This window comes from Manacus vitellinus, unplaced genomic scaffold, assembly GCF_001715985.3.
Source record: "Manacus vitellinus isolate BGI_N305 unplaced genomic scaffold, ASM171598v3 scaffold_24_pilon, whole genome shotgun sequence".
NCBI lineage: Eukaryota > Metazoa > Chordata > Aves > Passeriformes > Pipridae > Manacus > Manacus vitellinus.
Window position 1 is genome coordinate 9,218,144 of NW_021939798.1, and position 23,858 is coordinate 9,242,001.

The 23,858-nt window shown below is 39.0% G+C and overlaps 1 protein-coding gene across 10 annotated transcripts in view; it reads right to left on the bottom strand.

Annotated features, from left to right (window-relative positions):
• The window catches only part of BPTF (bromodomain PHD finger transcription factor), a 61,129-nt gene that overhangs the window by 25,206 nt on the left and 12,065 nt on the right, over nt 1-23,858 (bottom strand). For 8 of the 10 annotated variants that reach the window (XR_003212727.2, XM_025895130.2, XM_025895131.2 and 5 more), the window contains exons 3-22: nt 17,053-17,276; nt 16,708-16,908; nt 16,009-16,194; nt 13,239-13,400; nt 12,903-13,078; nt 11,628-11,983; nt 11,226-11,357; nt 10,561-10,690; nt 10,028-10,163; nt 9,331-9,546; nt 6,664-9,052; nt 6,311-6,435; nt 5,955-6,083; nt 5,515-5,665; nt 4,700-4,823; nt 3,133-3,385; nt 2,534-2,695; nt 1,430-1,578; nt 970-1,093; nt 194-417 (exon numbers count right to left, since the gene is read on the bottom strand). Coding sequence is in view for 9 of the 10 variants with exons in the window: in XM_025895130.2 (XP_025750915.2) it covers nt 194-417; nt 970-1,093; nt 1,430-1,578; nt 2,534-2,695; nt 3,133-3,385; nt 4,700-4,823; nt 5,515-5,665; nt 5,955-6,083; nt 6,311-6,435; nt 6,664-9,052; nt 9,331-9,546; nt 10,028-10,163; nt 10,561-10,690; nt 11,226-11,357; nt 11,628-11,983; nt 12,903-13,078; nt 13,239-13,400; nt 16,009-16,194; nt 16,708-16,908; nt 17,053-17,276 (5,749 nt within the window). In the remaining variant the exon portion in view is untranslated. The remainder of the gene's footprint in view (nt 1-193; nt 418-969; nt 1,094-1,429; nt 1,579-2,533; nt 2,696-3,132; nt 3,386-4,699; nt 4,824-5,514; nt 5,666-5,954; nt 6,084-6,310; nt 6,436-6,663; nt 9,053-9,330; nt 9,547-10,027; nt 10,164-10,560; nt 10,691-11,225; nt 11,358-11,627; nt 11,984-12,902; nt 13,079-13,238; nt 13,401-16,008; nt 16,195-16,707; nt 16,909-17,052; nt 17,277-23,858) is intronic. The other 2 variants (XM_025895136.2, XM_025895137.2) reach the window with 2 other exon arrangements.

Here is a 23,858-nt window from a genome sequence, read left to right on the forward strand (position 1 = left end):
GGGAATCCAACAGGAAGCAATAGTTAAAACTTCCCAGACACTATTCAAGCTTCTTTCAGTCTGTAATTATGCCAGTGGTCACCCCAAATGAAGGTGACCCACAGATTTAAGAGCAGATGCACTGCACTGCTGGAATCCAAAGGCTTGGGAGGTGTTGGCACAGTTGCACAGCCAGGGCTGGACAATGTTTTACCTGTCCTTGTGTGAGCTGGGTGAGCTGGGCCATGGTGAGCTTCACCTGCCCCTGTTGAGGGCGAGGGGGCTGCGAGGGGGTCTGTGGCTGCACTGGCTGAGGGGCAGTTCCAGAACTCGTGACCGTTTTCTGCCCAGCACTGGAAGAAGCTGTGCTGGTACTGGAAACTGCTGTTGAGACAGGCTGCCCCCTGATTATCTGAGTCACCACTTGCTGTGTCTGACCTGTAAGGGAATAATTTGAGATAAGAAACATGTTTCCAGCATTTTAATCATAAGCACAGCAAACCTCCCAGGCCCAACCTGCAATGGGGTGTGATGGTGATCAGACAGGTGAAGCAGACATTGCAGTTTGCACATAAATTTTCTTCACAGACTATTTGTCTGGGTGACTGACTGAAAAAAGTCTGCAAAATGTTTTCTGTTTTATTCAAATTTGCATACATAGGGAGCACTTCAGACACTAAGCTTCTTTTATTTTTTTTTTCCTTAAAGGCAAGCTTTCTCAATGCAGAATTACCCTAAATGTTTTTAGGTTTTTTTCAGTTGTTTTTTTTTTTTCCCCCAAATGAATAGACTTATAAGTACTAGATTTCCCAGTGTCAATGATGAAACACACTGACAAAGCCTGCAACCAACACATTGAAAAGCCAAAAAAAAAAGGCATGAGTCAAAAGTCAAGAATCAAAATGAGGGACATAATGGTACAGGAAGGAGTTTATGAAGGAACAAACCATGGATTTGACACTGGAAATTTAAATATTAAAGTGAACCTACTGGCTGGAAGAATACCTTGTTGCACCACTACAGGTGTTCTGATGATGGTCTTCCCAAGGGTTGACTGCTGGAGTGGTGTCCGGATCACTGTCATTCCAGGGCGGAGCGGTGTCCCTGGCACTACCTACGGACACCAGAGTGGAGACCACGTGTAAACTTGGGAAAAAAACCCCTGGGATGTGCCCTGCATCTTTTTTTGTGTGTGGTTTGTTTTTGTTTTGTTTTGTTTTTTTAAATATAGTAAGAAATAATAAGATAGAAGCAGATCCAATATTTTGTCACCTATGCCCACACTGGTTTACTCAGCTCAGTTAGTTTTTCCAACTGGAGAGAATTGTTGTACCTCCTTGGAAAAAACATTGAAAAGCAATTAGACAGAACTTTTGATATCTGCCAATAACTTAAAAAAATCTTGGCACCCACATTTTTTTGGAGTTAAATAATCAGAAGGACATCTTACTTGTGAAGTGCTTGTTGTTCCTAATGTCCCTGTGGTGTTTGGCCTAATGGTTACAGTTGCTGTCCTTGGCTGGAATGAAGTAAAGGTTTGACTTGCACCTGTAGTTGATGGAATGATACCCAATACCTTTTGCTGAACTTGAACCACACCTAATTGAAGAAAAATTGAGAAGTCATTAATGACAGAATGGCCAGCAAAGGAAGTCAATGCAACTCCAGGGTGGCATTTAGAACTCAGTCTGCAGGTTTCTAGAACACCTTTGAGCATTTCCTGGGAGAGACTTTGTCATATCATAAAAAGAAGCAGCATGATACTTTGTCAATAGTCCAACTACATTTTAAATTAAGAAACAGGTATTTTAGATAAGATCAAGGAAAGTGTGAATCTTCACAAAGATCAGTTTGATGGTGACTGCAAAGAAGCTCTTGCATTGACAGGGTGCCACAAATTAGTGTTATACAACCATTAAAAGCTATAATCTGATTAATTTCAAATGCAGGAGACGACTTTAAACACCTTCCATCTACAAGCTTGTGGTGTTGAAGAAAATGGGCAGTTTTTCTCCTGTCACCTAAGACATTTCAATACAAAACCAGCAGCCTTCATGATTTGCTCAGATATAAAGTATAATGGAGACAGAGAATTGAGCTTTTCTGTCCAATACACATACACAAATATCAAAATATTAAGTCCTCTTCTTGAGCTAAGATGAAAAAATGCTAATCTTAGTCTGGATCCAAACTCCTGCTCATCAGTGAAGAGCAGCTGTAAGCATTAATAACTAAAAACAGCAGGGTTTTCTTATGAAGAAAGTTGTTTCATTGATTTAGATAACAAAAAAAAAAGCATGCTTCATTCCACATTTCAAAATAAAGCTCTTAATTTTGCACTAAGAAATGCAGAATAATTTACAGGCAAAAAACCTTGCATTTTTCCCCTTACAGACACAAATATGCAACATGGCAGGGGGGGTGGGAACAAGCTCTAGAAACTTGTAATTATCCATATAATTTTTCCCCCTTCAAGTCACAGTTGGGAAAATAGTGTCAATGGAGAATTAATCAGCAAGCTGGAATACATTTGAATTCAGTTCCCTTTCCCTACCTCCTTGAGTTGATGGCACATTGACGGCAACAATCTTGCTGTTTGCAGGGAGTGGCAGCTTAGTTATCACTTTCCCTGCCATCGTTACTGGGCTGCCTGAGAGCTGGAAGGTCTGCCCTGTGCTGGCAATGGTTGTGGCTGAGGTGGCAGCTGTGCTAGTGGCTAGTGAGGCACACAGAACAGGCAGGTTTAGAGCAGAACAATTAGTCAGTGAAATGACTGGTTTTTTTTCAAGTATGAAACAGCAAACTACAGGATGGTTGTTACTGTATTTTTTTTTTTTTTTGAATGTGTCATGCTTTCTTTGGTAAAGATTCTCTTTAGGAAACAGTATGGTACACCACAGAATGATTGCATTAATGGTTACTAGGACAACTGTCAGGAGTTAATGAGACAGGTCAGAAATAAGACTACCTAGCAAAGAAAAATGAGACAGGTATAATCTCAGAAATGTTCTTGTGGCATAGCAAGAGTTAAGAGCAAAGATAACCAGAAATGTAATAATGCTGTGTATTCTGGAGGAGATGTGAAGTTTATAGGATGTGATGTTACAGGATGAACTCCAGCACATGTTCTTCCCATGCTAAATGGCCACTTACCTGTTGAAGATTGGCCTTGTTTAACCCAAGTAGCAAAAGTCTGATGGAAGTTCTTGTTCTGTTGGAATGTTACTGTAGCTGGAGAACCCACTTTAGTAGTCAGCACTACTTTGGTTCCCGTGGGGACTGGGCCTGCCAAGGGGCCCACCACGACTTTCTGAGGAGTGGACACAGTGGTGGCAGTGCTGCTGGACGTGGTGGCTGCAGCCACCACCCCTCCTGCAGGGATCTGCTTCTGCTGCTCCAGCCGTTTCTGGGGGATTTAGAAAGAAAATTGAATAAAGGGATAATTAGCATCTTTGGATTTTGCAACATAAACACTGTCTCTACCCAGTACTGAAAAACAAAGGACTCTGGTAGGATTTTAGTTCAAACTGTAGAGGATTGAAGAACAGGCTCCCTGCAGAACTCCAGCTCTGCTCAGAATACACAGCCAGAAACTTTCCTTACAGCACCTTTAAAATCCTTGCCTTATGCTAATTTCACTGCACATTTTACTTTAAGAAAACCCAAAATATTAGTCTCAAATTAATCAGAAAGGTCAAAACTTTGAAAAAATATCCATTTATATTTGACTTTGACCATGTGTGTACATCTGTGTCAGTAAGTGGTACCTCATCATCAACACAGAGTTTACCATTTACATTCCTGAATTTAGAGCTTCCTGCACTTTACAGGAAAACACAGATTGTATCATTCTACCTCACCATTAAGAATGCAATTTTAAAAAATATTCTTTTAAACGTAAATCCACTTTGCAGCCTGCTCAAAAAAATTAGGTTCAAAATCCCTTACCTTACCCAGACACCTTGTGTGCTGTAACTGTTGAGAAGTTACATTTAATTCAGAGGGTCCCTTTGTGAAGGGATTGTATCAGTAAGCTCTTCTAAAATTTCAACTAATCTCACATTTTTCCCTTTGTTACTGGAATTATCTCTGTATTTATTAATTTAAATTCCAGTGTTTGGTTAGTAGTGCAGTAATGCCCACTTAATTTCTTCAAGAAGATGAAATAAAAAGGAGTGAGTTGGAAAAAAACACAGTTCTTAATAATGTATGTGAAATACCAACATGGTGTTGGGTTCCCTAATTTTAATTGCATACATTTATATATAAATACATATACATATCTCCATATATTTAAATAAAATTATCAAGGGGCTTCATCCAGCCAACTTAAGACAGAATAAAATCAAAAGATTCAATTTGACTGAAGCATGAAATGCAGTTGTATTCCCAAGCCAGCTGTATTCCAAGGCAGCTTTGCATTGCACACTAATGACCTTACCTGGAGATTGGTGCTTCTCAGCCTTCTTTAAAATGGAAACAAACTAAACCTTTTTAAAGCGTTATAAATTAGGCAGAAAAAAAAAAGGCAATCCAAGACAAATCTTTGCTTTAAACCTGTTTCAAAATGACAAATGTACAGCGGGAGCAGCATTGTTTGATGTTAGTTTGCAGTTTTCACTATGTGAAAAATGGTGTAAGGTAAGGGTAAAGTTAATTTCCCGTTTGTAACACATGTGGTGACCAGTTGCTGACAGGTGGAACACCAACAGCTCCCCACCTGCTGGGCAGCCAAACGTTGGTGTTTTAGCTGAGCCTCCAATTGGGCCTTGAATTCCTCTGCCTTCTTCTGTTCACTAACCTTAGCCTGTTGTTCAACTGCCTGTGCCTTTTCCTTCTCCACCCTGCCAAAGACACAACCAAAAGTAAGTTATACCACCACAGAAAATCCCACCATCAAACTGGATTTTGTTTCATCCAGCTTAATTCTCTTAAAAGTAGAACTGTCAAGACTGAAGAGTACTGACAAACTAGTCATGGCTTCAAAACTTGCTTTTATAATTGCATCTGAGACTGCACACAACCCATGTAATACCATTAATTTAAAACTACTCTTTTCCAAGAGACTCAAAAAGGTTATTCCAACTCTTAGCACAAAATACTTAAAATATCTTATAACTTGTATATTCTCAGGCTGAATTTACCTTCACTTTACTTGTACATATTCATTTTCTTTGGATTATGGAAGTATTTAACATGTATGTAAAAAGTCATGCCAAAAGCAGCCTAATGCCTTTCCAGGCATTACAGTAAAAACCTTTTAGCATAAACAGTGATGAGTTCATAAGTATGGGAAAATTAATGTAATATTACTTCTAACAAATCTGTAATATCTGCATAAATTAGTTTTAGTACCAGCAAATAGTTCAGCTTTACAACTTAAAGCCTGACTATCAAAAGGCACAGTAAAAATAAAACAGAGATGTGCTTTTACTGACCACAGTGACCAAGTTCGTGTTCACTAGTGGGAACTTTGATTTAACAATCACACAAATTAAAACTGCTTTCTCTAAAAGCTCACTTGAGTTCATTTACCTTTCAGCAAATGCCCTGATCTCCCACAGCTCCAACTCCTCCTCTGCTACCCAAGTTTCCATTATTACAGGGCCTGTTTGCTTGGGTGTTTCTGGCCTTTTTGGCCTGAGGGCACTTGATCGAAGTCCCTTCCTCTGGGGTGTTGGAGTTTCTTTAGAGAACAGTCAAAACACACACATTAAGCTCAATGGTAAAACCAAATAAAAGTGTAAACCAAGAGTTAGTGTCTTTTTCAGTCCCATTTTACAAACAGGGAGGCCTTTCAGCTTCAGATAAATCACATCCCTTTGTTAAAGGCATCATTTGTTTCCCACAGGTGAATGAATAGCTCATGTCAAGCTGTGTTTGCTCCCTTCATGGTCTGAATTAACACAAAGATCCAGTTACCTTAATTTCTGTAGGAGATTACAGGGAAAAGGAAAATGTCTAAACAAACATACCTTTTGGAGCCTCTGGGACACCAATGGGGCAAATAATTTTCCTTATACAGTACTCTGACCGGATTCCATAGGGACCAACGTCTCTCCTCTTGATTATTTCTGTCGTTGTAATTTCAGTTTCAGTTGTTTCTACAACACATTAGTAACAGCAACAAATAAAGCTAAATCTCCAATCAACCCAATATACTCAAGGTAAAGAAACAGAAACTAGTAAGAACTGTTGACTAAAGAAATTCAAATGCCACAGCTGACTTTGAGCCCTTAGAGAAATACTCAAAATTAACAGCAAGAGCTTTACAGAAATACTCAAAATTATGAGCTGCATTAAGAAACCCAGAAATTTAAAGTAATAATACCTGTCCTTGTGGTTCCTCCTCCAGGTGGAGCTTTTGCTGCCATATCATCCCACTTGAGACATGCCCAGAGCAATCTCAACATCAGGCTCACCCCAGCCAAGGATTTGACTGTCTGGAGTCGGTACCTAAAAGACAGAGTATGAATTATATCTTAAAATCAAAATGTATTTAAAAATACCCACCCAAACTAGAGGGACAAAGGTTTTCCATTCTACTTTTAGTGAACAATATAGGAAATTACTAAATAACAAAATTTGCGTGTTTTGGACACAAACACGTATTTCACCAGTATTTTAAAATTCAATTAATTTCATCGTGTCCTAAACTTTTCCTCAAAACTGTAAAGTATGTACCTCCAAGTGATCCCAAAAGTTGGTCTTGGGGATGGATATGGCCAGATATCCAAGGCAGGCTTTGCATTGTAATTGAAATAGGGAACCTCTCTGATCCCCCCTCTCCTGGCCAGCTTTTTTAAGTCATCATTGGGTAAAACAAATATGCTTTTTTTACTGCTTTTGGTAACAAATTTTCTATAGGATGGTAAGGCAGTTCCAGAACGAGTTTTTTTGGGTCTTGCAAACTTCATTAGCTTCACTTTGTCTTTTGTGGAATATTCCTTGCTGACAGTCATGGAAGTCACCAGTGTGCCCTCCGGGGTGGTCAGGGAGTCGGTGACTGTTGTTGTCACCACTGTTTTACTGTGCTCCTGGACAGAAATGACATCAGTGTTGCTGTCTGTGGCTGGAGTGGTGAGCTTGGTTACAGTGGTGGTGGTGGTTACAGTGGATATGGCACAATTTTCTGTAGATGAAACTACTGTGGTTTTCTCCTCACTGGCAGCTCCAGTCTCTGCCACCTTAAACACCGTTTTGGATTCCGTGGACACAGTTGAAGTCGTGGTAGTCACCTCAGTAATGACAGTTTTTACTTTACTTTCCCCATTCATGTTTTCCATCTGATATGCCTGGACACCGTTCCGGGCAGCGAAGTGACCGCCCAGGCTGGATTCCTCACACGGGGTTAGAGGTGAGGGAGCGACTTTGTTCTCCTCAGTGACCTCAGTTTCCATGGATTCTGTCTCACTACTCAGGGTGTTTTCTTTACAGACAGCAGAGCCAACACTGGCAGATCTCTCAGGAGAAAGCTGGTTTTCTTCAGTTTTCTGCACATACTTGGGAACTTCATCTGGTGGCTGAAGACTCTCTCCAGACTCAGACTCAGGTGAACTCTGCAGACGTGACTTTGAGTCCACATTATTTTTGTCCTTTGTGTCCTCTACCATGATGTCACCATTCATGAATGGTTTCACTGAAGATTCCTTAAAAGTCAATGGTTTTATTTCATGTTCTGGAATGGATTTATTAATATTATTAACTTTTGGTTCAATATCACCCCCTGCCTTAGCTTCACAGGTATCTTTCACTGAGCACTCATCATTTGATAAACCTTTAATGTCACTGTCTTTTCCATTCATTTGAAATGATGATTTTTCTTTTTCTACATCTGCCTCAGTTTCATCACCATTATTATTCTTTTTGTCAGTATTTACATTTGTCTGATCATGATATTTGTTTATGGTACTTGTTTCCACTTTCAGTTCCTGCCCTTTCTTTTGACCATTAGCCTCAGTAAGTTTGGAGCTCAGTAAATCCTCATTAACATCTACCCCATCCATGTGCTCCACAGTTTGACTTTCCAGGTTTCTTTCAGAAATCAGCCCTGATTTAAGTGGTTCTAGGTCTTTATTAGCTGATTTTTGGTGAAATATGATCTTCTTTTCAGATTTACTTTCAGTCTTTACAGGAGGAATTTCTTCCTCCATTTCACTTTCTTGAGAGGACGTCATTTCCATATGGCTTTTTGTCATACAATTGTTTTCTGGATCTTTGCTCTGCTGCTCAGAATTCCCTTCTGAATCTGGTTTTTCAGGAGTGGCCACAGCATCTCTTCGACAGCCACTTTCAGGTACCACTGGCCCTAAGTTTTCAAGTTCTCGCTGAGATACTCTGGTAACAGGTAGTTTTTGTTCCAAAGGTTCTTCATTTGTTTCTGAAATGTCCCATTTGATTTTGCCTTCTGCACTGGTTTGCTTCAAACCATCCACTAAAGAACTCTCAGACTCTCCAAGAGCCTCTTGTCCTTGACACTTATCAGCAGTTGTAGGTTCAGGGTTGTTTTCTTTACCATCACTGTGAATGGAGCTTTCTCCTTCAGAGGACTGAGGTGAGTCTTCATCCAGTAGCTGCCCTTCTTTTGACAGCCTGTTTGTCAAAGGCTCCTCCTCCTCACCAGTTTTGGTAGAGCAGATGCTGCTGATGGGCAAAGAGTCCTGTTCTGCATCTTCAGGCTGGGTCTTATCTGACATGTAGGTCTGATCTTGGGAGGAAATGTCAAACTGGCCTCCTTCTTTTCCTTTCCTCTGTAGCTCATCTGTGTTTTTCTGGGGGCTCACAGACCGAATGCCCCCAGTTTTAGCACCAGCCTCCAGCTTCATCTTCTCCAGGCGTTGTTTTTCCTCCAGCGTGAACTGTTTTATTCTCCGCTCCAGAAGTCCGTCTAATTTGGATGATTTTACTTTCCTTTTGTAGCAAGTCCTTAAATGAAAGCCCTCGCTGACATTGATTATATCCAGCTTACAGTGACTGTCCTCATCTTTCAGGGAGGATTCAATTTTCACATCATCTACATCCATAGGTTCTTCCTTGATGACTTTATCATTTTCACCATCGATTTCCTTCTCTGCTGTGAAGAAGAAACAAGTCAGTGAGTCCCCAACAACAGACACCAAACTCTATTTTTACATAAAGTTCTAAGAAATAAACAGAACTTTTAGCATATTAATAGATTTCGAGGAAAAAAAGAACAAAAACTTCAGACACCATTACAATGGATAATAAGCACTGAGACACTTTGATGTCTTGACAAAACGTGTTACACAGATTTTCAATAGTTATTTCTGAGGTTCTGGGCTTTCAGTTGTGTAATGATCAGGTAGTTTTACAATAACAAAAGATTATCACCTGTGTCTTTTGCCTGATCCAAGTTTTCAGAAATTGTATCAACTTCTACTTTTTCTTCAGGCAACTTTTCTTCTTTCACTTTCTCCAAGGTTTCTGAAACATCTGCTTTGTCTTTTGCTTGCACATCACGAGAGTCCTTTGCTCTGTCTTTCTCTGTTTTTACCTTAGTGGGCCCTTTTCGTTTATCCAAGTTGCATTTTTCATCTTCACTCTTTGCTATTAACGAATTAATTACATTATTTCAATAATTCAGAAAATTTTTTTGTACTCTGCTACATTGTCATGTATGTTAACTTAACCTCTCAAATCATTTGCACATCATTAGTGAAACTCAGAAAGAGAATCAAGTATGCAGTGGTAACACCACAGGTTAAACTTAGTGCAATACTGAATATATATACACACCCCAATACTTTAGATGGTACTTTTTGGTTTTGATTATCTACACAATTTTGATCTACCTTTAATTTGGATAAGCCTATACAAAGCTGTACAAATATTACACACAACTTCATAACTGAAACAATTTAATGTAGCTGAAAATATCTGTGACAACTGAACGTGTTACACTGACAAAGATTAGCAAATATCCACTAAAGCTTCCCTGGAACATTATTCCTAAAGTCTGCACAAGAAATATCACATACAGATAATTAACTGTAAATAAAAAAAATGTGTAAGCAATGCAAACACTTACTTGATAGCAATTTTCTGTAATTTGCATTAGTATTTCCTGGCAGTTTGGGCATAAACCTGTGCACATGGGTTTTACTAATCCAGCTCCAGCCACCATATCCTGTTACTCTGTATTCCTCTCCTTTTTGCTTCCAAACCTGTCAACATTTTTAAAATAGTAGCATTAATGATGCTATTTGCTGCATTATTGTTTACATTTAAAAACCAAAGATGAATTAAAAAAAAAACAACTTTATTTTACAGACTTTTGAAGCACACTTGTGAAATAATGTACTCTCTAAAATTAAAGATATATGTGCTGATAATTCAATTGATTCTATCATAGTAACATCTAAAAATCTTATTTATTTAATGTAATAGTGAGACTTTACCTAAAAGCTGAAAGATTATAGCAGTTTTTGAATCAACCTGTAAGTTTGTTACAAGAAGTGCAGAGGACATTAACACAGTTAAGTTTAAAATGCAAACAGAAAAAGAGTCAGAAATCAACCATTTCTGTATTTGCCTTGTTCTTCCCACAGAAGAAAACCTCACCTGGTGTTTGACAGGAAATGTGTACTTCACCCACGTAGCTTGCTGCATGGTTTCTTCTTCCTCTTGTTTCCTCTCTTTTTTTTTCACTTTCTCCTTTTCTTCTCTTTCTATTGCTGTCATTCTGCGTAATCTAACCCACACAGATTTCAGTGCATTTAAGTACAGGATCTTGTAAGCAAATATAAGAATCCAACAGCACATAGTGCCCCTTTAAATAACTTTAAATATCTGAAGTTAAGAGGAATGCCCAGAATCAGGTTTTATGTATTACTTGCAACAGTGACACCACTTTTTTTGGCTATTCCAGTAAAGCAAACACAGCTGCCTGCAACTGTGTCTAACATCAGACACATCCATTTTCTGCTCCTATGACACCAATGAGAGACAAAAACCAGACTCCACTGAACTTAAGAGTGTTGAAATTTGCTTTTCTACTGCCCCAAAGTTTTGGCACTTTCAGACTGTGGCTCAGATAAAACAAACACAGGAGCAACGACACTATAAAAATGCTGTCATGCCTTGTCAGTGTTTCTGGTTGAGAAAAAGCACTTCAAGGGCTGAATGACTCAATTTAAACATAATTCTTACAGGCTTAGAGGAACTAGTAATTGTAAACCAAAGGAAGTTCTCATAGTCAAAAATATTTTAATACGTATTAATTTTACCTCGTGTGCCCCAAGGATTCCCTCCAGATGGGCAGCATGACAACTGGTTTAATTGCACACTCCAATATAGCCAGTGCTAGTGCAAATTCTCTGGGCTTGCTGCACATCTGAACAGCCTTAATCCAGTTAGACCTAAAGTGGAAAACAGAGCAAAACCTGAAACATATACATCACTAATACAGTGTACTGTGTCAATAGGTTTAATGGTAGGATAAAGACTCCTATACTTCAAAATTTTAGTCAAATGTACAATTCTTTTAGCCATCTACCATAAACACACATTATCTTATATTTTAATATACTGAAGCACTGACTTGAAAAAACAAAGATCATTGCTTATTAACACTGTTAGCAAAAATGCAAGCAAAACAAGAGAAAATGTATTCCCATTTCTTAATTTACCTGTGGGAAGCCCAGTTAGGGTGAAGGAATGATGCTGGGATGTTGTTTTCCAGCTGAATAATAGTGAGCCTCAAGGTGGAGATGGTCAGGACTTTGGAGCCATGCACAGACCCGTTCCACTTGAACTCCCCAGCTGGGGTCAGGCAGAATTTATGGGAGAGGTGTCGTCTCTTGTCGTGGTCCTCCCTGTGCTGGTGCTTGTTCAATGCAAAGGAATTGGTGGCATATTGGTTGTGATAAACTCTGTACTTCCCTTCCTGCCCCAACTTGAAATAATTGTTCATATTTCCTTTAATCACAACGTCCTTCTTGGTGTTCACTCGGGAGACTTCGCCTTGAGAGTTCACCACCAGAACCTTATGGAAGAAACAATGATTTTAAAGATGCACATTTAAGTTTCCAATATTTCTATTTGTTATTTATGATTATTTACTTATGATTTAGGCTTCAATTCTCTATCTGTAAAAGAATAAAAACATCCTGCCTCAGTTTGTAGAAGCAAATAACTGTTTATCCAACATATGTACTCCATCACTGATTGTAAACAGAGTTAGGATATTCCCAGGATCTACTTTAACATTAAAAAAGAGCACTATCCAGGCTCCACAGTCCAAACAAGAACCTGTTTTTCTGCTCTGAATTATGCCTATGGAGGGAGAGAGAGCTTTGGGAAAACAGCTTCACTAAACTCAGTCAAGCTTTCTGTGAACCCCCTCCTCGGTACATCACACAAATCAGACACAGAGCAAAGCAAACAATTATCTTGGACTTTGAAAACATGACATGGATAAAGTCACTGGTCCAATTTGTTTCTCAACAAATACACTAAATGCTAACTTCCTTTGGAAAATCAGTTAACAAAAATAAAATCAATACACCAAACAATATGCAACGAACTGCAACGAACTCCCAACAGTCAAACACTTCCTTCCTGGACAAACTGGGCTACTTGAAAAAACCAGAACCAAAACAAACCACCAAAAACCCAACAAACAGTGATACAAAACATTTATACCAGTGTATTGGGTCACTGTCAGATCACTCTGTAGAGAGCAACCAAGAGAGCACAGACAAAGGACAAGGAGAAATAAAGCTTCCTGTGACAGTACAATTTCACCATTTGCTAATCTATTATTACTGCTTTTTATGTACCTCCACTGCCTGCCAAAATCACTTTTTTATTTTTAAATAAAAGTTTATTATTATTTAAATAAATTAGCATTTCTCTAGAACATTTGTTTGTACTCCTTTGAGTTTTCCAAGATGTGCACAAACCTCTCTGGCTTCTTTATATAACTTATTTGCTTCCTGTGCTGCAGCAGCAACCTGCTGGTTTTTCATCTGGCTCAGTTTGCTGTCTGGATTCCTCAACCTGGTGAGCATTCGTGTCGAGCCTGGTGTGCCTCTTCCTGCTCCTGGAGAATCACTTCTTTCACCATTGGATTTCTCTCCTGCCCAGGAAAAAAAAAAGGCTTTTAAAACAAACTTAAAAACTGGGAGTTTTCTGTTGATGTACAATAGTTACCACATGAAGGAAAAGAAGTACAGTGAAAAAATGCATAAAATGAAAGTTGGAGACATTATTATTATTATTATTATTATTATTATTACCTATGTCCTCTGAAGTCTGGGATCCCCTCTCTGCATTTTCAGCATCATCCAGAGTCCTGATGGAGTCATTCTGCTCACTGCCACTGCTGTTTTCAACATCTGGCTGTGGAGGTGCAGCAGACCCACTGCTGCTGTTGCTGGGGATCATCTGACCAGTTTCTTCTACAAAAGAACAACTTCATTTTTAGTTTTTGGTTTGTTTTTTTTTTTCTCCTTTTAAATTGGATCAATGCAATTTTTTTAAGCTTTAAAGTTTTCACCAGAAAAAGTCAGATGAACATGTTTTGCTGGATTGGAGGGAAACACTCATAAAATATTCATTCCCTTCAGAGCACTGTATCCCTGAAAGTACTTTTTGTTCTGTTTTGAGCTGTTTCAACTTTTACAACTCTGAAGAATTGAAATTCATACTGGTGTTTAAGACACATTCATATTTCATCCAAGACAATTTTTTTCCTACAGATGCACACACAGAGAATCCTCTACTGAGGCTTTGTTTTGCATTTAGAATTCAGATTTCATAAAATCTGGTCTTCCTGCAGCTCCTATGATTTTCCCTCTTTTGGCTTTCTTGTGTGTTACCTGTCCCTCAAAGCACAGACCTTTCACTTCCCCTTGTTTACCACAGAGTCTTTGATTGTCTGGTCTTCAGCTCATTAATTCTGAGTTCAATTGGCACCACTGGAAATATCAGCCCACTTCAAATATCAGCCCCTTCCTTACAGTCTGATGGGTCTCCATGTGGGTTCTTGCTCCCCAGTTGTCCTTGTTCATGTGTCTTGACACTGTGGGATTATTGTCACCTCACCTGTTGTGCTGCCCCAGTAGGACCTTTGGACTAAACATCAGTGACTTGCAGCTACCTCCAAATAAACCACATTCCCAGCAGGAACAAACCCCTGTCCCTCAAACCAGCCATTTCTTCTGGATTTTGTGCTAAAGAGGCACAGTTCAGCTGGTTAAAAACTACAAGATCTTTCTGTTTCCAGAATCCTCCCAAAACATCAGGAATTCTGCTGTTGTTAAGAAAGGTGAGAGAACAAAAACCTGCTTTTTGTGCAATATTCACTCCTAGCAGCAAGATTAATATTCTGGGATTCTTAGAGGATCCTTAACCTGAATGCATCTTCAATTCTGGCTTTGCCCAGTGGGTGACCACCCCTGTTTGACCCACTTCCCTTTCTACTATTAGAAAAGATGGAACTGTTTTCATGCCTGTTTATAGGATGGAAGCACCCAAACCAGACCTTAATTAATAAAGACTAATATCCAAATTACATTCAACAAGGATGGTGATGGACATTCTTGTCTAACTTTGCATTTTACTCTTATTTTCCTCCTCTTTGGGGGGAACTGCCTCACTGATCCTAGTTCAGTATCTTTCCCTCCCTCTGAAAGGACAATTCTCAATCTGGAATTTCATAGTAGGAACACAAGCATCATGGTGAATATAGTAAATTAGACACAAAGAAAAACTCTCTCCACACACACTTTCCTACAAAAAAATAACCTGCTAATTTAACTTCCAGAAGCTTTGGAAGGAGAAAAGTACTTGTGAAAGTATAATAAATAATGATAAATACATAAGTGAATCTTTAAAATAAAATACAAACCCAGAAATGTGTCTGAAACAAAATTATAGGATATGTATCTTTCCAATTAAACCTCAATTTAACATCTTTAAAAGGGAATAAAAAATATGAGAACAGGCAAAAATATTTGGCCGAGTATCTAAAATATATGGTGTTTGTCTCATGCACTAAGACATTTTCTGTACTAAAAGGGTGTATTATGAGGCTTCCAGATTACAGATTAATCTTAATTTTCATTTTGCCCTCCTGTTAAGAAAGTCTATTACAAGGTTTGGATGCACTGACTTCCACAAGTTCAAGGACTACAATCTGTCCCTGCTTGGGAAACTATTTCTGTAGGAGGGAAAACATTTACCACCACTTTTTAAAACATAACACACTGAGTATGGCTACAACACAGATTAGAGCATGTTTAGATTTTGAAGAACTGAAAATAAAATCATCATTTGAACAGTAATCAGCTGTTTAGAACAACACTTGGTTATTTGGTAAATCTTGTCCAGAATATAACTCTAAATGTAATAGAAAATAATTCTGAAATAGTTCACTGATAATTTAAGTTACGTTTAGTCAAGTCCCTTTTATTCCTAAAGCAAAAGTTTGGTTAGGTTTTTTTAATTCAATAATATATATTATGTCATTTGAATCATGACATGGCAGAAGAAAACACATTAAAACACAAGAGCCATTGTATTATAACTCTTCAATCTGTTTAAAATTCCTACCGTGACAATTTTAACCTTGAATGAAACTGCTTTCACACTGAATGAAAATGCTTTGTTTGTTAGTCCTTTATACAGTAAATGAGAGGTTAAAATAATAAACGAGCCAGCAGCAAATTAGAATTTGAAATAAACTCTGAGAGGACGCTAACAATCATCATGGATCACTATGGAAAAACAAAATATAAGGAAAATAGAAAATAAAAAGCTTAGCCATAGTCATCTTCAGAAGGCATGGAAACAATGCTCTTGTCACAGAGGATCACGGATTTCAAGCACCAGTTGCAAGAAAATTAACTCTGAAATGTTAATAATGACAACGTAGCAGTAAGGATGGCACTGCAAGCAAACAGCATGAGTGATATACACTGGGAATGGTTTTAGTGGACAAATCAGAGAGAAAAACTTCACAGATTCCCCAAATTACAGAGGCATCGGTAACAGTGCCCTCTGTACCTGAGAGTTCCAGGGGGAGCTCTGGTGCCACCTTCTTCTCTGCCACGTTGTTGCTATCAAGGGTTTCTGACTGACACCCCACGTTCTTCCCTTCAGGGCAACTACTGTCTCCTGCAGAAGGATTTGTGGTGTTGTCATCAGTGCTTGGTGTCACAGAGTTACTTTTATCCCCAACGACTGTTGCCTCTACAGTAAAACCACAACAAAACTTTAGGGATATTCTTTATTATGCCTTAGGATGTCATTTGGCATCATCCACAGAAAGCAACTGCAGCAGCTTTTTGGTTGGTTGATAATGCTGAAAAATATCGAGCTTTTTCCTTTTCTTTCCTTTTGCTATGAGACAGTATTGTCTCAGAATCAAAGAATAAACCCCCTGTGATGAGGAAAAAGTTAAAAATGATGTAATATGGCTTACTATAAACCTGTTGATCACAACCTGTAAGTGCCTCCTGTACCTCAAGGCAGGGGATCTAGAAGCTGTATAGGAGTAGGAAAATTGGTGCAATTACTTAACAAGAAAAACAACTACAACATGCAAGCACAAAGGAACTGTCAAATATCACCTATTACAAAAATATCTTAGAGAATCATACCAAAAAAAGGCATCACATTAACACTTAAAGAAAAGTGAAGCTCTTAACTAAAGATTCACTTCACTGAAATGGAGCTGTTAAAGCACAGTCAAATTTGTTTTACCTTCTGTTTTCTCTTTTTCCACATCTTGCTCATTCTGTGTTTCCTCAATTTTATCTTGGTCTCCAGATTCTTCCTTGTCTCTCTCAGCATCTGTCTGGTCATTATCACCATCACTTTTGGCCTTTTCTCCTTCATCATCTCCTGTGTTTTTATCTTCCACTATTTCTCCTTTTCTTGCTCTGATGATGTCCAAAATTTCATCTACAACAGAAAGTATGTTGTCATCAATAAATAAACAACCACCTGCAGTGCCACAGAGCACAAATAACACGACATAAATCCTGCTTCTGATATAAAATAAATTCAAAGTGCAGCATTTATTCCCATTAAAGAAAATATTATTACCATTTGCTGCAGAAAGGAAAGACTTGTTGTTGCCCCTTGCTTTGTTTGTGAGGTCTTCTGTCACATCCATGTGCCGATGAACCTCCTCACGCATTTCATCCAGGGTTTTGCATAGGTCAGCTTCCCAGTAATCTTTGTCCAGGCATTCAATCAACTCTGCCAGCTGGATCTTTGTGCTGTAGTACCAGATTTTCTTATCCTTCTCACTTTCTGAATCTTCCTCTCTGTAGGAGTATTTTAAAAAATATTCATTTTAAAATATCTAGATAAATGACAAGGATTAGTGTCAGCCTGCTTTCTGCAGGGAACTATTAAATGCCAATACCTGATTGTGAACAAACAAAGCACATGTGGACACTTGTATGCACCCAGTTTAATACTCAGTATTCATTTTTGCTTCCCTCCCTGTCTTCATTCCCTCAGTTCTCCTGACAGCTTCCTTGGGAAAGCTTCTGAAGAGTCTCCTCAAAACCTGTTAGTCCAATCTGACAACAAGATTTATTCTCATTATATTTAGTATTACTGTAACCAGTAATTTACTACTAAGTCTCAAACAGTTTGCAATGAAGGAGGGTATGGGTTCAGAATCCCTAATGGGTGGTGTTTGTAACTGCATGTTCAGGAAAGAGCACAGTTAGAAAATTCAAAGAGTAGAATGTCACATCCATAAAATATTTTATATTGGCATCTCTACAACATCCACCTGTGAAGCACCAGGAAGGGACAAGAGTCATAATACTCTCCTTTGAAAAGATCATAGGATTTCCACTGTTTTTATCTGGGTTATTCCATGACCCCACAAGCCCAAACAGAACTACTGGAGGCCCACAGTGCCAAAAGCACCTCAGCAGGGCCACCAGATCTGAGGGAGCTCCATAAATATCTCAGGTAACAGGCTCTCCTGGAGCACCTGAGAGCACAAGGAGAACACTCTGGACTTCAGCCTGGCTTGTTCCGCCCTGTTGAGCAGCAGCAGCAGCTCCAGGCTGGCCCTGAGCCCAACCATTCACCTCCACCCCACATCCCAGTGCTCCCAACACCGAGGGGGTGACATCATTTACCCCCCAGCCTTCACTGTGGAAAGGAATTAAACTCCTGCTGCACCTGCACCACCTGTCAAAGCACTGCAGGCCTGTGGCTCATGGATAATCCTAATCCAAAGTGTCCAGAGGAATGGAAAGCTGAGGGCAGTTTGAGAGACTGATCCTTGTGAGAATCATTGCAGGTTCCTCTCTCCTGGCTGCCTCCCTGTGGTTTATAAAGATGGTAAAAATTGGCCTCAGGGACTCAGAAACACAAACAACCCAAAGGCAACTTCCACAAGGTATTTCTGAAACAACTAATATTTGCAACCCAATCAGGATACTACTGAAATAAGGTGGTTATGAAGCTAATAATGGCAATACTGCTCAAAATTCAACTACTCACTTGTCACAACCATTACTACAAAACAGACTTTTGGGTTTGATGAAAAAAAATTGGTTTATTGCAAAGAAATACTCTCATCTCTCTCATAAAGGTATTTGCTCATGAAAAGCAACTCATTCTACTTTACCCATTCATTCCTCTAAAGTGCCAATATTCCCTTTGTTTTAACCACACCAACCTGTTACACTTGACAAGTTTTCTCAGAAAATGGCTCATTTCAAGAAGACTGTCCACATACAACACCAAAAAGTAACAGCTGAACACTGACAATCTTTTGACTCTATGGAATATTCTGGGCCTGTGAACTTCCATGTTAAAGAAAAATTACTGTTTAAACCATGTTTCCTCTAAACCAAGAGTTATTTACTAACAACAATAGGAATGACAGCGCTTTTATTATTGGTGGTGAACAAAAGCCACAGCAGAGGAAGATAAAGGCAAACACCCAAAAACCGAGATGGAAGGGGGGATGAGAATGCAAGAATAGAGCTTTATGCAGCCAGAGAAAATAAAAGGATGAAACAAAATGGGAATGTATCCCTTCTGAGCTTTCCCTGGCAAATTTCCAAGGGAAGTGGCAAGTGCAAGACCCCGGCTGAGTGGGGATTGTAAGGCTGCCCTGCTCCTGACAAACGGGACTGCAGAATATGAGGCTGTTTATTTCTTAACTCACCAAAAGGGGAACTTTAACCTTTCATTTTGAACGCCTACAGGATTATCTGCTAGAGAAATAATGCCATTTATGCATCTTCTTATATGACCTAGATATGCAACAATGTGAATGCTTTATATGGAATCACAGAGTCACTTGGGTTGGAAAAAACATATAAGATTAAATCTGACTGTATATTCCCATCACTCCATGAGGACAGGCTGTGCCTAGACCCATTTCCCAGACAAGCAGCTTAGGCACAGAGGTTCGTACACCTTGCTTCAATTTTGATGGGGATCATCCAAGTGTTATCTTATTTTCATCCTTCTCCCCCCTGTCCAGCAAACCCACGCTAATGCAGCCAGGATGTGTGTTTGTGTCGCCTGAACAGCCCAAGCAGCATCTGGCTTTTCCTGTTCCTTCAGACCTCTCTATTCTAGTGTTACAAGGTTCCATTGGATTGCAAAGCAATTAGCTGCTGTCTTCAATTTCCCTGGATAACTCAAGAGAAAGCCTTCAGCACCAGGAAAGGTTTGCAGGCCAATAAACCCCGGGGCTCATGAGAAGAGCAGAGACACCGGAGCACCAAGAGTGTCCTGCAGAAAGCACCTGGAGCCAATCCTTCCATGTGTGATTCCAGTCCTGCCCTTAAAGAACTGCTCAGACAACGTTCTAGAAACAGACAATGAGGTTATCCAAGAGTATTTTAATACCCTTCTGCTTCATTTATCTCGGGGTTTGTGCAGAGAGTTTGTTTTGAACTGAAGGTTCTCACAATCTTAGCAGGAGAATTTCAGGAATTAGTTTTCTCTTGAAAAAGCACAGGCAGAAAATGAAATGGCACAAGCTGGCTGGTCTGTGCTTCCACCAAACTCATCTCTGGCCAGACGTCTTGTCAAGACTCAGATGCCTGCCAGGGGAAGCCTTGGAGGATGCAGCAGAAATCATTCCATGCAATCCATTCTGGCCGAGGTAGTTAAGATTTAAATTAACAATTAAATGATTTATGCTAACTTTCCCTGACCATCTTGCTGCATTTGCTAAAGGGACACTACTTTTGCCCCCGGAGGAAATCAGAGGGGCTGTCATAAAGAGAAGATGGAAAGATCCAGGGCTGCACAAGGACCAATTCCCACTGTTTTTCTCAGACGAGCCAGCTGGATTTGCCAGCTCGGTGCTGCACAGGTCCAGTGAGTCTCCAGGGGACTCAGCTGAGTCACACACAATGTGTGAGGCCAAGGAGGGAGAAAAGGATCACATGAGCATTTCCTACCTCTTTCAGCCTCCCTGGCTGCCAGGAACTATTCCCCAGCAGGCTGCAGAGACTGATAAAAACAACACCACAGAAGATGCTCGGACTTTCAAGTAATAATGAGAAATTATTATTAGTAGTAGATACAGCCCTTCCTAAACTCCATGCTGATACAATTAGAAACTGAGGAATTCAGTTAATTGTTTAAAGCAATCTATTCAAATGAAGACCCGAACCCTTGTTAATTAATTGGAGAAAATAGAGGAGGACACACTAAGAACATAAACAGCATGACAAATCTTGCTGCAAAAACGCTGAAGCTGCTTCTGACTGTCGAGGAAGATCCACACAACTCAGGAATAACAATGTGTGCCCTATTTCTGCTATCAAAATGAAAGCCACACACTGTTTCATTATCTTCTTTCACAGACACTTGATAAATCCAAAGCATCTCAATATTTATAGAAAGATAACTGGTTAAAACGCTGCAGGAGTTTACTGGGACAATGCAAGTCCAAGTCCTAAATTTCCAGAGCTGTTAACTTGCAGAAATATTCTTCACAAGTAAAACAAATACAATTGACCCAGAGGCATCAGCCTTAATTTGTAAACAGCTTGAAACAAAAACCTCGGGAATTTTCTCTTGCTCTTTTTTTTTGTTTTGTTTTAATCTTGTTGATATTTGTTCATGGGCATTTATGAGGAGAACCCCCTCAATGGGCACTTCTCCATCTTTGTAAAAGAGAAGAGGTGGAAAAGAGACACACAATGAAGGGCTTAAACAAGGCTTATTACCCTCAGCAAGTAATAGAAATAAATGTATCAGGGAACAACAAGTCTACAAAACCCTTTAAAAGGTGACAAAACCAGTGGTATGATGGATCTATGATATTTATAGGGGGAGAGGGGAGAAGAAGTAAAAAGCCCTAAAAACCCTACTGAAAAACAAGCCCACCAAGAATTTAGGATTTCAGCTCTTTAATCCCCCTGGGCAAGATATCAAATGGGTATTTGTGCAGATTATTTTTAGATCTATTAGTTTCCCCTGATATATTTGATCACATGGCACTGGGGAATACATTCTATTCATTTTAATAAAGTTGATACGATAATATTACTTCATGAATCTCAGGTTTTAGCATTTGGCAGTCATCCTTTAAGTTATTCTTCAGTTATCCAAGACATCAGGGGTGGTTTGATCTTTTTCAGTGTGTAACTATATATATATATATCTGTCTGTATGTGCAAAATACAAAGTGCTTACTGAATTTAAAGGGCATTAAAAACTGCAAGTACAGAGTTTAATATCCATGAGTTACTAATTTTGAATTTCCCTGGAAATTAGTTGTGTAGTACATACTTTTGTCCCCCATGAACTGGTTTTAGTACAGTTTTAAGGCACATTGTCCATAAATTTAATTATGTCAAAGTTCCCTGAGAAGTCCAGAGGAATTGGCTGATTCTGTTCATCCCACACCGCCCTGTTCAAGCACTGCTGCTGCACATCTGCCAGAACCAGCTTCATCAAACCTGACTTATTATTTCTGAAACAAATAATTTGCCCACAGAACTCCTAACAGGAATGCCAAAATGCTGTTTTTTTAAAAAACTCAATACATTTAACCTTTGAAGATGCCTCTTCTAGTGCAGTTAAAATTACTACCAATGTGAGAAACAACCCTCACATGTGCAAATATCAAAGGATCATGAAGCACCTGCAAGATTTATTTTAGTTTAAAACATGTTCAGGTATTGCCTGTATCAAAATCCTCTGAATATCAAACACTCCACTTCACTGGGAAAAAAAACATTGTTTCACAGATCAAGTTTAGTTAAAAATAATTACCAATCTGCTACATATAGGGAGGAAACAAAGTCTGCCTATTTATCTTAAAATCACCTCCTGAGTGAGTGACTCTGGATTTTTTTTATGTGAATTCCCAGACCTCTGCCAGCACAAGAGTAGTGAAGGCAAACCCATCTTTAGAACAGCCTTGCCCTCAAGAGTTTGAGAGGAGAGACACAAAAACCATACACAGAGGAGACCATAAGTTATTAAAGCACAAGTAAGTAGAGCAAAAATAATCCCAGCTCTGTGTCCTTCACAACCAGGCTTTTTGTGGGGAAAAAAAATAAAAAAAATCAAACTTTCAACACATTTTCTGGAAACAGAAGGTAGAAAATTCTGTCTGAGGCAAAGAATTGGGATCTCAACAGCTCCAGGCTGCCCATCACATCCTGGGGAACCATCTGAATGATCCACCACTTACTGCAGAGCAGGTGACTGAGTACAAACATGAAGTGTAGAGATAAAAAAAAAGGTAAGAGTATAAAAGATGCCTTGCCTCCTTTAAAAGATCACTTGAAACTACTGTGGCATTTATAGCCCAGAGAAACTAAAAACCATCAAAGGTTCACTCTTTTTTTACAAGTGTGAAAGCAGAACACAGGGAACAAAGAGCAGCAATAATTAATACTTAAAGCATCAGAGCCCCACATTTTGAAGGACTACCATGAGACCCTTAGAAGTGTCTTCTTTGCAAGATGTAACACCATCAACAGTCCCTTTTAAAGACACTGGCTACTGTCTTAACATTCCCTGTGACCTGTTTGGTATGAAATTCTGTCAAGGTACCCAGTTGTGGCTTATTTTCACTGAATGGAAAGCTTTTAAGAAATCTAGTAAAATCTCTATTTCTCATGAAGTAACAATACCATTGATTTCACTTAAACATTATTTCTCCCCTCTTATGAGAACAATTAGATAATAACTGTCTTTTATTAAAAAAAACCCCAATCTTTAGCTATTTTTTTGTGAAACTCCAGAAGTGCTTTTATAATTTCAGATTCAACTTTTCAGGTAAAAAATAACAGAGCACAATGCCCTCACTAAGAAGGGTTTGATTACTCAAAATGTTTTGAGATACATTTGTATATGAAGATAAACCAGTAAGAGCAAAGTGTGTGAAACACAGGAAGCAGTTCCCTTGAAGACAGGTATGTCTTGCTATTTTGACTTTGTTTACACTGCAGAAGTGTTCAGTGTAGCATTTCCTGCTTTTCTATGGTGAATATCTTGGAGTGCCACTAAAAAATTCAGGTTCAAAAGCATCAAACCAGTAGCTGGCAGCCAAACACCACCCAAGCAGTGATACACCACAACTTGTCATAAAAAGAGTTCAACTTCTCTCCAGCAACTTCTGCAAGAAACTGGAGGGTTCTCATGAAAATTCCCCTCCTTTTCCTCACATTCATGTGTTTTAAGCACACTAATATTAAGCATGAGGCCTTGGTTTTTCTTCCTTTTGATATATGGATTATGAGAATATTAATTTTGGATAAATATGATGGATTAATTACACAGTCTTTAGCAAGCTGCTAACAGAACAGCAAGCAATGGATTTACCCAAAGAAAGAACAGCTTTAAGATGGCAACAGCAACTCACAGTATATATTGAAACACATCCAACACAA